This window comes from Oncorhynchus keta, chromosome 18 (assembly GCF_023373465.1).
Source record: "Oncorhynchus keta strain PuntledgeMale-10-30-2019 chromosome 18, Oket_V2, whole genome shotgun sequence".
Classification (NCBI taxonomy): domain Eukaryota; kingdom Metazoa; phylum Chordata; class Actinopteri; order Salmoniformes; family Salmonidae; genus Oncorhynchus; species Oncorhynchus keta.
This window is the reverse complement of record NC_068438.1, coordinates 29,389,218-29,405,787: the sequence shown is the minus strand read 5'-3', so window position 1 is coordinate 29,405,787 and position 16,570 is coordinate 29,389,218. Positions and strand designations below refer to the sequence as shown.

Genomic DNA, 16,570 nt, shown 5'->3' with positions numbered 1-16,570 from the left:
GACGGTGCCTTTAAACAGCTTGGAAAATTCCAGAAAATGATATCATGGCTTTAGAAGCTTCTGATACATAATTTGAGTCAATTGGATGTGTACCTGTGGATGAATTTCAAAACCTACCTTAAAACTCAGTGCCTCTTTGCTTGACATCATGGGAAAATCAAAATAAATCAGCCAAGACCTCAGAAAAAAGACTGTAGACCTCCACAAGTCTGGTTCATCATTGGGAGCAATTTCCAAATGCCTGAAGGTACCAGGTTCATCTGTACAAACAATAGTACACAAGTATAAACACCATGGGACCACGCAGCCGTGATACCGCTCAGGAAGGAGACGCGTTCTGTCTTTGGTGCAAAAAGTGCAAATCAATCCCAGAACAACAGAAAAGGACCTCGTGAAGATACTGGAGGAAACAGGTACAAAAGTATCTATATCCACAGTAAAACGAGTCCTATATCGACATGACCCGAAAGGCCGCTCAGCAAGGAAGAAGCCACTGCTCCAAAACCGCCATAAAAAAGCCAGACAAAGGTTGGGGACAAAGATCGTACTTTTTGGAGAAATGTCCTCTGGTCTGATGAAACAAAAATAGAACTGTTTGGCCAGAATGACCATTGTTATGTTTGGAGGAAAAAGGGGGAGGCTTGCAAGCCAAAGAACACCATCCCAATCGTGAAGCACGGGGTGACAGCATCATGTTGTGGGGGGTGCTTTGCTGCAGGAGGGACTGGTGCACTTCACAAAATAGATGGCATCATGAGGGGGGAAATTTTGTGGATATATTGAAGCAAAAATCTCAAGACATCAGTCAGGAAGTTAAAGCTTGGTCGCAAATGGGTCTTCCAAATGGACAATGACCCCAAGCATACTTCCAAAGTTGTGGCAAAATGGCTTAAGGACAACAAAGTCAAGGTATTGGAGTGGCCATCACAAAGCCCTGACCTCAATCCTATAGAACATTTGTGGGCAGAACTGAAAAAGCGTGCGCGAGCAAGCTGTTTAAAGGCACAGTCAACTTAGTGTATGTAAACTTCTGACCCAACGGAATTGTGATATAGTGAATTATAAGTGAAATAATCTGTCTGTAAGCAATTGTTGGAAAAATTACTTGTGCACAAAGTAGATGTCGTAACCGACTGCCGAAAATATAATTTGTTAACAAGAAATGTGTGGTGGTTGAAAAACGAGTTTCAATGACTCAAACCTTAGTGTATGTAAACTTCCGACATCAACTGTATGTAAACTTCCGACATCAACTGTATGTAAACTTCCGACTTCAACTGTAGGTAAACTTCCGACTTCAACTGTATGTAAACTTCCGACATCAACTGCATGTAAACTTCCGACTTCAACTGTAGGTAAACTTCCGACTTCAACTGTAGGTAAACTTCCGACTTCAACTGTAGGTAAACTTCAGACTTCAACTGTAGGTAAACTTCCGACTTCAACTGTATGTAAACTTCCGACTTCAACTGTAGGTAAACTTCCGACTTCAACTGTAGGTAAACTTCCGACTTCAACTGTATGTAAACTTCCGACTTCAACTGTAGGTAAACTTCCGACATCAACTGTATGTAAACTTCCGACATCAACTGTAGGTAAACTTCCGACATCAACTGTATGTAAACTTCCGACTTCAACTGTAGGTAAACTTCCGACTTCAACTGTATGTAAACTTTCGACATCAACTGTATGTAAACTTCCGACATCAAATGTAGGTAAACTTCCGACATCAACTGTAGGTAAACTTCCGACTTCAACTGTAGGTAAACTTCCGACTTCAACTGTAGGTAAACTTCCGACTTCAACTGTAGGTAAACTTCCGACTTCAACTGTAGGTAAACTTCCGACTTCAACTGTATGTAAACTTCCGACATCAACTGTATGTAAACTTCCTACATCAACTATAGGTAAACTTCCGACATCAACTGTATGTAAACTTCTGACTTCAACTGTAGGTAAACTTCCGACTTCAACTGTATGTAAACTTCCGACATCAACTGTATGTAAACTTCCGACTTCAACTGTAGGTAAACTTCCGACTTCAACTGTAGGTAAACTCCGACTTCAACTTCAACTGTAGGTAAACTTCCGACTTCAACTGTAACTGTAGGTAAACTTCCGACTTCAACTGTAATAAAAATTCCGACTTCAACTGTAGGTAAACTTCCGACTTCAACTGTAGGTAAACTTCCGACTTCAACTGTATGTAAACTTCACTTCAACTGTATGTAAACTTCCAGTCAACTGTAGGTAAACTTCCGACTTCAACTGTAGGTAAACTTCCGACTTCAACTGTATGTAAACTTCCGACTTCAACTGTATGTAAACTTCCGACATCAACTGTATGTAAACTTCCGACTTCAACTGTATGTAAACTTCCGACATCAACTGTAGGTAAACTTCCGACATCAACTGTAGGTAAACTTCCGACATCAACTGTAGGTAAACTTCCGACTTCAACTGTAGGTAAACTTCCGACTTCAACTGTAGGTAAACTTCCGACTTCAACTGTAGGTAAACTTCCGACATCAACTGTAGGTAAACTTCCGACTTCAACTGTAGGTAAACTTCCGACATCAACTGTAGGTAAACTTCCGACATCAACTGTAGGTAAACTTCCGACTTCAACTGTAGGTAAACTTCCGACATCAACTGTAGGTAAACTTCCGACATCAACTGTAGGTAAACTTCCGACTTCAACTGTAGGTAAACTTCCGACATCAACTGTAGGTAAACTTCCGACATCAACTGTAGGTAAACTTCCGACATCAACTGTAGGTAAACTTCCGACATCAACTGTAGGTAAACTTCCGACATCAACTGTAGGTAAACTTCCGACTTCAACTGTAGGTAAACTTCCGACTTCAACTGTAGGTAAACTTCCGACTTCAACTGTAGGTAAACTTCAGACTTCAACTGTAGGTAAACTTCAGACTTCAACTGTATGTAAACTTCTGACTTCAACTGTAGGTAAACTTCCGACATCAACTGTATGTAAACTTCCGACATCAACTGTAGGTAAACTTCCGACATCAACTGTAGGTAAACTTCCGACATCAACTGTAGGTAAACTTCCGACTTCAACTGTAGGTAAACTTCCGACATCAACTGTAGGTAAACTTCCGACATCAACTGTAGGTAAACTTCCGACTTCAACTGTAGGTAAACTTCCGACATCAACTGTAGGTAAACTTCCGACATCAACTGTATGTAAACTTCCGACATCAACTGTATGTAAACTTCCGACTTCAACTGTATGTAAACTTCCGACTTCAACTGTATGTAAACTTCCGACTTCAACTGTATGTAAACTTCCGACTTCAACTGTAGGTAAACTTCCGACATCAACTGTATGTAAACTTCCGACTTCAACTGTATGTAAACTTCCGACTTCAACTGTAGGTATGCACGGTAGCTTTGACATCAGTTTTTAACATTTTTAGCTAATATCGACCGATTCTGATATGTTCACTGATATATTGTGCATCTCTAGTAGCTAGTATCTATGACTACGTCCACCACTACCATGACCACTACAGGTGGCATGCACTAAAGTCAGATTTATACATAGTACAGGGATCAGGCACAACAGGAGGAACAGATATACGTGACAGTTTGTATCTTTGTACATAAAAACCCTCTACATCTAATAAAGACAGGATGGAAGGGGGAGGGAGGGAGGGAGAGAGAGAGAGAGAGAGAGAGAGAGAGAGAGAGAGAGAGAGAGAGAGAGAGAGAAAGGAAAGAAATTAAGAAAGAAGGAAAGTAAGAGCAGACAGAATATGCAAAGAGGAAGAAGAGATGAGAGAAGCTAGTATAGAATGGAGAGGGAAGGATGGAGGGAGAAGAGGACATAGTCAGGAGGAGTGAGGGGGTAGAAGGGTGTGAACAAACCTTCTGGCAGTCAGGCAGAGTGCACCCAGGGGAGTGTGTGAGGTGAGCAGAGGAGTGTCCCAGTCAGGACCATAGGCTCTCTGCAAGGCCCAACCAAGTCAGAGACAGAAACAACTGGTCACATTCACCACCAATCACAGACTCCCATTGCTCCCATCTCTCCGTATGTCCTTTAACCAGTGTACCTCTAAGCACAAAGGGGTTTGAATTGGTTTCTTCTTCACTGTGTGTGTGTGTGTGTGTGTGTGTGTGTGTGTGTGTGTGTGTGTGTGTGTGTGTGTGTGTGTGTGTGTGTGTGTGTGTGTGTGTGTGTGTGTGTGTGTGTGTGTGTGTGTGTGTGTGTGTGTTTCCTTCACTATGCCTCTCACAGACATTTCCACTGTCTACCAACGGCACCTTTGGTTTGAGTTTGATCTACACTGCTGGTCTTCTGCACTAGACAACTTTGAAGCAGGCCATGTTCTATTAGAAGAGTGTGATCATCTATAAGCACATTCTGCTCCGGTTTAATAACTTCTAAACAGAAGAATCTGACATGAAATTGTTCCTAACTTTGCTTTGAGAGATTTATTGGTGAAAGGGGAAAATAATATCATGAAATCTTAATCTAGATAAAGAACGGCATCATGATCTGAGGATTGCGGGTGGATCAAATGTGTATTTCTAGTCTTAAACACTATTGTTTTCTAGCAGCAGATCCAACTGATTAGCAGGTCCAACATCCCTACACGCCTATAGCACTGCTCCCTCTATCAGATGAAATAATATTTAATCTAGACCATGATGCCCTAGGGCACGTCAGGGGGAGGCTGGGTAGGCCTGGGGGGCTAAGAGGGGGTATCCTGTACTGACACGCGTGTGTTTGATGGGTAATGTGTTAACATCTTCCTTGTCAACCTCTCCTTTTTTCAATTGCAATTCAAAACCCATGTCTATCGTTAACTATTGAATATTGTGATAGTTTATGTTTCAGATTAGGTCAAGTCATCTTTTGTATAAATAAATAATCTGTCATACAACAGCCTAACAGGATCCCATACAGGGTCCTTTGTAACCTACGGGTGCTCTGAGAACAGAACCAGTTGTATGGAACAGATGTGCGTCAAGGACCTACATCTGCAAACATCCGCTGAATCACTTCAAAACATTCAAACACATGACTGTCTTGTTCTTGATGATGAGTGAGTTACAGTAACAACACAGAACAATACAGCATGTCATTATTACTGTGAGAGCCATCCTTTAGCATCACATAAAAATGAGTTAGCATGGTGGCTAAACTACCCAGCTACAAGTATATATGAACATTCCATCTGCTCAATCACTTCAGACAATATCTATGCAGAGGGGAGTGGGTAGAAACATGTCTCTTGGTAGTAAGTAGTAGATGAAGTTGCAGGGAAAGGTCCAGTCTAAATGTCAGCCCTGTGGGCCCTGCTGGTCCCTGGCCTTCCCTTCTGGTTCTCCGTGAGCGTGATAGAGTGACAGAATCATCCAGGAGACAGTCAGTGGAAGAGCTGGAGCAACATACTGTAGCCAAGGGCTAGCTCTGTTACTGGCTCTCTGCCTCGCCAAGCTCAGCTTTATTGCCTAGGCCAGCCCTGCACTAACTTGGATAAACCCAGTCTAGTCTAACCATAGCCTTTATACTTGCCCCAGTCCTCACCCCCCAGATCCACCTAGGTCACAAGGCATCAAAGTGAGGTCTCTGCTTTGATTTCTCATATCAGGTGCATGTGTGTGTGTGCGTGCGTGTGTGTGTGTGTGTGTATATGTGTGCATGTGCGTGTGTGGTGTGTGAATAGTGAGTTTGTGTGTGTGTGGTGTGTGTTAGGCTGAACCTCCAAGCCTAACTGTAAGGGGCCAGGCTTTCTGACAGACAATTAGAGTGCCCGATCATTTCCCCTCTCAGCCAAAACGCCGTCTGTCAATTCCAGCCCCACCGCTTGTTTTTCTTTCTGTGTCTGTGGACAAAATCAGTGTGATTCATTAAGCTATCGTACTAGCCAATCAACGGCCAGGGAATTAAAAAAAGTCAATAAGTGAACCAATTTAAGCAGACCCTTTCATCCAAAGCGTCTTACAGTCACATATACATACATTTTATGTATGGGTGGTCGTGGGAATTGAACCCACTACCATGGTGTTACAAGCGCCATGCTCTACCAACTGAGCTACAAGTTGGTAGAGCGTGGCACTACAAAGAATCTGGACTCTCATGATGCTGGCTTGGTTATTCAGAGACTTGATGGTCTTATCCCAACTTGAGATTCGTGTAGAACTAAGACTTTTGAGTAAACTCATCGATATCAATAGGACATTTGCACAAAGGTTTCAATTGCACATGCTGATTTCAAGTTATGAGCCTTCGCTGATAGCAGTGTATGAGTGATATGACCAACACATGAGAAATCAACATCCTGCTCCCTGGATTTTCAGTCACATATTGTACTGTGGATGTACATTACAGTAGGTAGTATTCCTACCTATCAAACACAGAGCTGGCAGGTATAGTAGCTCTAAAACAAGATAACTAAAGACTGCTACCCTGGTCCTATTCTCACCCTCTGTCTATTCTAGCCAGTGCAGAGGCAAGTGAGGAGAGAACGGGGAGTTTAGCATCCTCCTTCTATCCTCTCTTGTCTATGAAGTATGTGTGTGTGCGTGTGTGCGTGTGTGTGTGTGTGTGTGTGTGTGTGTGTGTGTGTGTGTGTGTGTGTGTGTGTGTGTGTGTGTGTGTGCGTGCGTGTGTGTGTGTGTGTGTGTTTGCATGCGTGCGTGCGTGCGTGCGTGCGTGCGTGCGTGCGTGTGTGTGTGTGTGTGTGTGTGTGTAGCAGGTGAGAGAGGAGTTATCGGCGCCCAGTGAGAACAGAGCATGGAGCGTTGCAGTAGCCACACAGAATACCGACAGAGCGTTTACCTGCCCCTGCGTTCTGCTGGTATGCCATGTAGCCACCTCTTCCACGGGCCCCCCTACCTGAGCCACGCACTGCCGCCACTGCTGCTGCTGCCACCGGTCCATACGCCGTCGCTGGGAAGCCTGGGGGACAGAGGGGACAAGGCATCAGTGTGTGTGGGAGAGAGAGAGAGTGTGTGTGGAGGGGTCAGATTGTGTGAAAGAGATTGAGTGTGTGTTAGCGTGTATATCTCTCTATATGCCCAGTAACTGGGATTAGTTTTGGATTAGCAAGTGACATTGCTTTCTAACATGAGGAAAAGACGAGTGAGGGAATATTCTAGTTGGCAAGCTGTATCAGGGGGAGGGACCAGTCTTCCAGATCCTCAAGAACAGGAAATAAAGTGTTAACTTGGAAACATAACCAACATCATGCACCATGAAGACCGATATGGACATTTGGAACACGCTCGCACACTCTGTAGTCCACTTAAGTAATCCTGCGCTCTGTGCAGAGGAAGGTAGGAGGGAGTGAAAGAGAAAGCCGTAAAGTCGGGAGAGCGAATCAGCCGCAGTTGTCAGCCGGCGAGGTTTATGCCTTGGAACTCAACCAATCAAAGGGATCATTTGGTCTCCAGGCAGCGTGAACGGCTGTTGCAGCCCCGGCGGACCACTGGGCCTGGGGAACGAGGGAGGAACAGGGGGATGGAGAGATGATTTGTGGAAGAAAGGTGACTGGGTAAACTTGGCATTATTATGAGTCTGGGCATCTGAGATTCATCGCTTGGTTCTGAGTGCCCTTTGGGTGGAGGTTGGCTGGGACAGGAGGACACAGGTTGAGGAGATTCTAGATAGAGGAGAGTGTGCATTTTTAAATGTTCCTTGCTTTAAAGTGTTACAGCATTGTTCCCAATATTCATAATACAATGAGGCTCAATTGTCTGTGGCTTGAAAGCACACAAGTATTTTTCTGCTCTTCATTATCTCTTTCCCTGTCAATTATCTAACTTGCCAACGAATGCAACAAAGAAGAGGTCTCCACAGCATTCTACAAAGATCCTTACGTGCAGTATGCACTCAGTTAAACAATGCATAGGCCAGTCAATAGGTAGACTGTGGACAATAGCCTTCTAATGAACATCTTCGCGGTTACCTCTTCTTTCAACATACTCACACAAAGAAGAGGGAGTTGCAGTTGGCCAACTATTCAGCTACTGTTTAGGCTTTGATAAGCAACGGTAACCAGTCAAAATACAGTTGTAGCCTTTGATAATAAAGGGATTGGGGAAAGGGTTTTTGGTAATATTGAGCATGAACATGGCTGAGAGCTGCTGTGTCTGTGTGTGTGTGAGTGAGTTAGCGAGCGAGAGAGAGAGAGAGAGAGAGAGAGAGAGAGAGAGAGAGAGAGAGAGAGAGAGAGAGAGAGAGAGAGAGAGTGAGTGTGAGAGAGAGAGAGAGAGAGTGTGTGAGTGTGAGAGTTAGAGAGAGAGTGTGTGAGTGTGAGAGAGAGAGTGTGAGTGTGAGTGTGAGAGAGAGTGTGTGAGTGTGTGTGTGTGTGAGTGAGAGAGAGAGAGAGAGAGAGAGAGAGAGAGAGAGAGAGAGAGAGAGAGAGAGAGAGAGAGAGAGAGGAGAGAGAGGGAAAGAGAAAGGGAGTGTGAGAGAAGACAGAGAGTGAGTGAGAGAGAGTGAGAGAGTGAGTGAGTGAGTGAGTGAGTGAGTGAGTGAGTGAGTGAGTGAAAGAGAGGAGAGAGAGAGAGTGAGTGAGTGAGAGAGAGTGAGAGAGAGAGAGAGAGAGAGAGAGAGAGAGAGAGAGAGAGAGAGAGAGAGAGTGAGTGAGAGAAAGAGAGTGAGAGAGAGTGAGTGAGAGAGAGAGAGAGTGAGAGAGTGAGTGAGAGTGAGTGAGAGAGAGAGAGAGTGAGTGAGTGAGTGAGAGAGTGAGAGAGAGAGTGAGAGAGTGAGAGAGTGAGAGAGAGTGAGTGAGTGAGAAAGAGAGAGAGAGAGAGAGAGAGAGAGAGAGAGAGAGAGAGAGAGAGAGAGAGAGTGAGTGAGAGAAGAGAGAGAGAGAGAGAGAGAGAGAGAGAGAGAGAGAGAGAGAGAGAGAGAGAGAGAGAGAGAGAGAGAGAGAGAGAGAGAGAGAGAGAGAGAGAGAGAGAGAGAGAGAGAGAGAGAGTGAGTGAGAGAGTGAGTGAGAGAAAGAGAGTGCACAGGGAAAATGAACACGAACCAGCTCCAGAGTGTGTGTACTCGCCCGTCGAGGGTCTTTGACTCTGACTGGATCTTATGATGTTCAAACATCATAATTAAATATCATCATTATAGAGGGAGACAATGAAAGACCCAGCAAGGAGGACGAGGACTCAGTCAGTCAGTGGTTAGTTATTATGATATAAATATAATTACAGACCATATCTCTCACTAATTAAAACATCTTTGGCTGCAGAGGGCTATTCATGATAAAGGGCCCAGACACAATGGAGCAGTGACATTGGCAGATAGTTGCCATCAGACAGGAGGGATGCCATGTAATTCACTCTTTCTCTACTTCTTTCTCTTCTCTCTTATTAAACAAAGCCAGTCCCCATCCTGTTCTATTAGGGGACTTAATAACCTCTGATGTGGTGCTAATATATAATCAACAAATTGGAATTTAGGATGAGATTAAGTCTGAACAAAGGCCTGAGTTGACGTGTAATATTGAGAGGGGAGACGCCAGTGAGCATATGATAGGACAGCTCGCTGTCCGCAGGGGGAAGTTATTGAGCGATGTGGTGCCATTGGCTTGAGGCAGGCCCACTCACTAGACCCGTCCACAAAAAGGCACCAGGAGAAAGGGCAGAGAAAAGAGGACGAAAGCAATGAGTGGAAACGAGGTGCTAGCCAGGGAGAGGAAAAACAGAGCTGGTGGAGGTAAGTGGGCCTGAATGCTGTGCTCTGAGGGGATGTGTTAAGGGGTGCTGGGGGTTAAGAGGAACACTGTGGTGTCCAGGATGAGGTGGTTACCCTACTACAGGTACATTCCATGTGTAAGGGCCTGGAGGTCAATGTGGAGTAGGACCATGCCGAGAGAGAGAGAGAGAGAGAGAGAGACTGGCTGGTAGATAAGGTCATGATGAACAGAAATATAGCTCTTTCTTCCTGTGGCAGCACAGTTGGGTAAGATTGGACAAGTATGCTTTTCACGCTGTGTTCATACTGAGCTTGGATTCTCACAGGCATACAAATGATTTGCTATCTGCCCTCCAATTTCCTCAGACATCAAGACAAACATTTCACAAAAAATTCCAAATATTTCACGAGACCAAAAAAGTGTCAATCTTTGTTTCTCCTTCACTGCCAATGTTGCGACTCGGCACCCTGTAGCCTCTGTGTTCCAAAGTTGGCGTTCGATGGGCAAAGTTGTTGAGAGAGATAACATGTTGGGGATTAGCTGGGTTAATTAATAGATCTTAGGGCAGCTGTGGAGGTTCATTGTTTTGTATTCACAGACTGCAAAGACGCCGCCCAGGAGAGCCTCAGCGACATAAAATCAATTTCATGGCTCCGTTATTACTGGAGAGATAAAGCCAATATTTAGCTGGTAGTTTCTGCAGATTTCTATATATTTAGATGGTAGTTTCTGCAGATTTCTATAAATTTAGCTGGTAGTTTCTGCAGATTTCTATATATTTAGCTGGTAGTTTCTGCAGATTTCTATATATTTAGCTGGTAGTTTCTGCAGATTTCTATAAATTTAGCTGGTAGTTTCTGCAGGTTTCTATATATTTAGCTGGTAGTTTCTGCAGGTTTCTATATAGTTTCTGCAGATTTCTATATATTTAGATGGTAGTTTCTGCAGATTTCTATATATTTAGCTGGTAGTTTCTGCAGATTTCTATATATTTAGCTGGTAGTTTCTGCAGGTTTCTATATATTTAGCTGGTAGTTTCTGCAGGTTTCTATATATTTAGCTGGTAGTTTCTGCAGGTTTCTATATATTTAGCTGGTAGTTTCTGCAGGTTTCTATATATTTAGCTGGTAGTTTCTGCAGGTTTCTATATATTTAGCTGGTAGTTTCTGCAGATTTCTATATATTTAGCTGGTAGTTTCTGCAGATTTCTATATATTTAGCTGGTAGTTTCTGCAGGTTTCTATATATTTAGCTGGTAGTTTCTGCAGATTTCTATATATTTAGCTGGTAGTTTCTGCAGGTTTCTATATATTTAGCTGGTAGTTTCTGCAGGTTTCTATATATTTAGCTGGTAGTTTCTGCAGATTTCTATATATTTAGCTGGTAGTTTCTGCAGATTTCTATATATTTAGCTGGTAGTTTCTGCAGATTTCTATATATTTAGCTGGTAGTTTCTGCAGGTTTCTATATATTTAGCTGGTAGTTTCTGCAGGTTTCTATTTATTTAGCTAGTAGTTTCTCTCCATCTCTCTCTCTCTCATACACCTTCTCTCTTTCCCTGTACAACAGACACCTTATCTCTTTCCCTGTACAGCAGACACCTTCACTCTTTCCCTGTACAGCAGACACCTTATCTCTATCCCTGAACAGCAGACACATTCTCTCTTTCCCTGTACAGCAGACACCTTCACTCTTTCCCTGTACAGCAGACACCTTCTCTCTTTCCCTGAACAGCAGACACCTTCTCTCTTTCCCTGTACAGCAGACATCTCTCTTTCCCTGAACTCTCTTTCCCTGTACAGCAGACACCTTCTCTCTTACCCTGTACAGCAGACACCTTCTCTCTTACCCTGAACAGCAGACACCGTCTCTCTTTCCCTGAACAGCAGACACCTTCTCTCTTTCCATGTAGAGCAGACACCTTCTCTCTTACCCTGAACAGCAGACACCTTCTCTCTTTCCCTGAACTCTCTTTCCCTATACAGCAGACACCTTCTCTCTTTCCCTGTACAGCAGACACCTTCTCTCTTTCCCTGTACAGCAGACACCTTCTCTCTTTCCCTGAACAGCAGACACCTTCTCTCTTTCCCTGTACAGCAGACACTCTCTCTCTTTCCCTGTACAGCACACACCCTCTCCCTTTCCCTGTACAGCAGACACCTTCTCTCTTTCCCTGAACAGCAGACACCTTCTCTATTTCCCTGAGCAGCAGACACCTTCTCTCTTTCCCTGAACATCAGACACCTTCTCTCTTTCCCTGAACAGCAGACATCTTCTCTCTTTCCCTGTACAGCAGACACCTTCTCTCTTTCCATGTAGAGCAGACACCTTCTCTCTTTCCCTGTACAGCAGACACCTTCTCTCTTTCCATGTAGAGCAGACACCTTCTCTCTTTCCCTGTACAGCAGACACCTTCTCTCTTTCCCTGTACAGCAGACACCTTCTCTCTTACCCTGAACAGCAGACACCTTCTCTCTTTCCCTGTACAGCAGACACCTTCTCTCTTTCCCTGTACAGCAGACACCTTCTCTCTTACCCTGAACAGCAGACACCTTCTCTCTTTCCCTGAACAGCAGACACCATCTCTTACCCTGAACAGCAGACACCTCCTCTCTTTCCATGTAGAGCAGACACCTTCTCTCTTTCCCTGTACAGCAGACACCTTCTCTCTTACCCTGAACAGCAGACACCTTCTCTCTTTCCCTGAACTCTCTTTCCCTATACAGCAGACACCTTCTCTCTTTCCCTGTACAGCAGACACCTTCTCTCTTTCCCTGTACAGCAGACACCTTCTCTCTTTCCCTGAACAGCAGACACCTTCTCTCTTTCCCTTTACAGCAGACACTTCTCTCTTTCCCTGTACAGCAGACACCCTCTCCTTTCCCTGTACAGCAGACACCTTTCTCTCTTTCCCTGTACAGCAGACACCTTCTCTCTTTCCCTGAACAGCAGACACCTTCTCTCTTTCCCTGAACAGCAGACACCTTCTCTCTTTCCCTGTACAGCAGACACCTTCTCTCTTTCCCTGAACAGCAGACACCTTCTCTCTTTCCCTGTACAGCAGACACCTTCTCTCTTTCCCTGAACAGCAGACACCTTCTCTCTTTCCCTGAACAGCAGACACCTTCTCTCTTTCCCTGTACAGCAGACACCTTCTATCTTTCCCTGAACAGCAGACACCTTCTCTCTTTCCCTGTAAAGCAGACACCTTCTCTCTTTCCATGTAGAGCAGACACCTTCTCTCTTTCCCTGTACAGCAGACACTTTCTCTCTTTCCATGTAGAGCAGACACCTTCTCTCTTTCCCTGTACAGCAGACACCTTCTCTCTTTCCCTGTACAGCAGACACCTTCTCTCTTTCCCTGAACAGCAGACACCTTCTCTCTTTCCCTGAACAGCAGACACCTTCTCTCTTTCCCTGTACAGCAGACACCTTCCCTCTTTCCCTGTACAGCAGACACCTTCTCTCTTTCCCTGTACAGCAGACACCTTCTCTCTTTCCCTGAACAGCAGACACCTTCTCTCTTTCCCTGTACAGCAGACACCTTCTCTCTTACCCTGAACAGCAGACACCTTCTCTCTTTCCCTGTACAGCAGACACCTTCTCTCTTTCCCTGTACAGCAGACACCTTCTCTCTTACCCTGAACAGCAGACACACCTTTCTCTCTTTCCCTGTACAGCAGACACCTTCTCTCTTTCCATGTAGAGCAGACACCTTCTCTCTTTCCCTGTACAGCAGACACCTTCTCTCTTTCCATGTAGAGCAGACACCTTCTCTCTTTCCCTGTACAGCAGACACCTTCTCTCTTTCCCTGTACAGCAGACACCTTCTCTCTTACCCTGAACAGCAGACACCTTCTCTCTTTCCCTGAACAGCAGACACCTTCTCTCTTTCCCTGTACAGCAGACACCTTCTCTCTTTCCCTGTACAGCAGACACCTTCTCTCTTACCCTGAACAGCAGACACCTTCTCTCTTTCCCTGAACAGCAGACACCTTCTCTCTTTCCCTGTACAGCAGACACCTTCTCTCTTTCCATGTAGAGCAGACACCTTCTCTCTTTCCCTGTACAGCAGACACCTTCTCTCTTTCCATGTAGAGCAGACACCTTCTCTCTTTCCCTGTACAGCAGACACCTTCTCTCTTTCCCTGTACAGCAGACACCTTCTCTCTTTCCCTGAACAGCAGACATCTTCTCTCTTTCCCTGAACAGCAGACACCTTCTCTCTTTCCCTGTACAGCAGACACCTTCTCTCTTTCCATGTAGAGCAGACACCTTCTCTCTTTCCCTGTACAGCAGACACCTTCTCTCTTTCCATGTAGAGCAGACACCTTCTCTTTCTCTTTCCCCTGTACAGCAGACACCTTCTCTCTTTCCCTGTACAGCAGACACCTTCTCTCTTACCCTGAACAGCAGACACCTTCTCTCTTTCCCTGTACAGCAGACACCTTCTCTCTTTCCCTGTACAGCAGACACCTTCTCTCTTACCCTGAACAGCAGACACCTTCTCTCTTTCCCTGAACAGCAGACACCATCTCTTACCCTGAACAGCAGACACCTCCTCTCTTTCCATGTAGAGCAGACACCTTCTCTCTTTCCCTGTACAGCAGACACCTTCTCTCTTACCCTGAACAGCAGACACCTTCTCTCTTTCCCTGAACTCTCTTTCCCTATACAGCAGACACCTTCTCTCTTTCCCTGTACAGCAGACACCTTCTCTCTTTCCCTGTACAGCAGACACCTTCTCTCTTTCCCTGAACAGCAGACACCTTCTCTCTTTCCCTTTACAGCAGACACTCCCTCTCTTTCCCTGTACAGCACACACCCTCTCCCTTTCCCTGTACAGCAGACACCTTCTCTCTTTCCCTGAACAGCAGACACCTTCTCTATTTCCCTGAGCAGCAGACACCTTCTCTCTTTCCCTGAACAGCAGACACCTTCTCTCTTTCCCTGTACAGCAGACACCTTCTCTCTTTCCCTGAACAGCAGACACCTTCTCTCTTTCCCTGAACAGCAGACACCTTCTCTCCTTCCCTGAACAGCAGACACCTTCTCTCTTTCCCTGAACAGCAGACACCTTCTCTCTTTCCCTGTACAGCAGACACCTTCTATCTTTCCCTGAACAGCAGACACCTTCTCTCTTTCCCTGTAAAGCAGACACCTTCTCTCTTTCCATGTAGAGCAGACACCTTCTCTCTTTCCCTGTACAGCAGACACTTTCTCTCTTTCCATGTAGAGCAGACACCTTCTCTCTTTCCCTGTACAGCAGACACCTTCTCTCTTTCCCTGTACAGCAGACACCTTCTCTCTTTCCCTGAACAGCAGACACCTTCTCTCTTTCCCTGAACAGCAGACACCTTCTCTCTTTCCCTGTACAGCAGACACCTTCCCTCTTTCCCTGTACAGCAGACACCTTCTCTCTTTCCCTGTACAGCAGACACCTTCTCTCTTACCCTGAACAGCAGACACCTTCTCTCTTTCCCTGTACAGCAGACACCTTCTCTCTTACCCTGAACAGCAGACACCTTCTCTCTTTCCCTGTACAGCAGACACCTTCTCTCTTTCCCTGTACAGCAGACACCTTCTCTCTTACCCTGAACAGCAGACACCTTCTCTCTTTCCCTGTACAGCAGACACCTTCTCTCTTTCCATGTAGAGCAGACACCTTCTCTCTTTCCCTGTACAGCAGACACCTTCTCTCTTTCCATGTAGAGCAGACACCTTCTCTCTTTCCCTGTACAGCAGACACCTTCTCTCTTTCCCTGTACAGCAGACACCTTCTCTCTTACCCTGAACAGCAGACACCTTCTCTCTTTCCCTGAACAGCAGACACCATCTCTTTCCCTGAACAGCAGACACCTTCTCTTACCCTGAACAGCAGACACCATCTCTTTCCCTGAACAGCAGACACCATCTCTTTCCCTGAACAGCAGACACCATCTCTTTCCCTGAACAGCAGACACCTTCTCTCTTTCCCTGAACAGCAGACTCCATCTCTTTCCCTGAACAGCAGACACCTTCTCTTACCCTGAACAGCAGACAGAGATATGTGGGGCTCCTGCAGCCCAAATAAGAATGAATGGGCCAGCACTGCAGAGACCATTGAGTCCTGTGCACACAGTATGTCTGAGTTTATTCTTCCTGACGACTAAAACCAAACCAGGGCTGTGAGGGAGGGAGGGCTGTGAGGGAGGGAGGGCTGTGAGGGAGAGAGAGTGAAAGAGAGATGGAGGCCAGACAATTGTGATTTAGAATAGATTTTAAACTATGACAGCATGGCAGTTCTCTGTAACAAGGAGTTCTGGGGCATCATCCGCAGGCTGAACTATGTTCCATTGGTTGTTACCAAACTAAGTAACAGTAACAGCTGTCTAGCCATAACAGCTGTCTAGCCATGTAGCTGGGGGGCATGTTGAGAGCAGGGCCGAATTTACGATTTACGGAACTGGTGCACAGGGCACGTGCCCCGGGGCCCCCGACCTCCAGAAAACGAGCTGCTTTTCTAAATGAGATGTTATTTGGTTTGGGGTGCTCCCTGCAGGTAGGTACCCCTGGGCCACCAATCGTGCCCTGGTTGAGAGGGGGGTGTTGTGTATGTCTAGGGAGCTAGTATACTGTAAAAGCATGAGGTCGGTCAGATATATATATATATATAATTTTTAATTGTATTTTTTTTGCAAACCACTGTTCAAAGGACGAGTCTGCTTTAGTTCTTCCTACCATCTGTGGACCCCAAGAACCTTATCTAACCTTCCATCCTTCCTTAACGACTTCAGCTCGAGGTCACTATCTATCATTGCACCCCTCACGTCTTTGCACACTTGTCTCCTTTCCTCTCTCCAATAGCCCTTACCCTATCTGTCTCCTTTCCTCTCCCCAATAACCCTTACCCT

General features: G+C 45.4%; 1 protein-coding gene and 1 long non-coding RNA gene across 7 annotated transcripts in view; both read right to left on the bottom strand.

Annotated features, from left to right (window-relative positions):
* The window catches only part of LOC118375293 (RNA-binding protein Musashi homolog 2-like), a 432,377-nt gene that overhangs the window by 33,076 nt on the left and 382,731 nt on the right, over positions 1 to 16,570 (bottom strand). For 3 of the 6 annotated variants that reach the window (XM_052467847.1, XM_052467848.1, XM_052467851.1), the window contains exon 11: positions 6,815 to 6,934. In XM_052467847.1, coding sequence (XP_052323807.1) covers positions 6,815 to 6,934 — 120 coding nt within the window. The remainder of the gene's footprint in view (positions 1 to 6,814; positions 6,935 to 16,570) is intronic. The other 3 variants (XM_052467849.1, XM_052467850.1, XM_052467852.1) reach the window with 1 other exon arrangement.
* Positions 11,606 to 13,896, bottom strand: LOC127908726 (uncharacterized). Its single transcript, XR_008068146.1, has 3 exons — positions 13,673 to 13,896; positions 13,365 to 13,532; positions 11,606 to 12,173 (listed from the first exon to the last, which is right to left on the bottom strand). It is a non-coding gene; the product is annotated as an uncharacterized LOC127908726 (long non-coding RNA).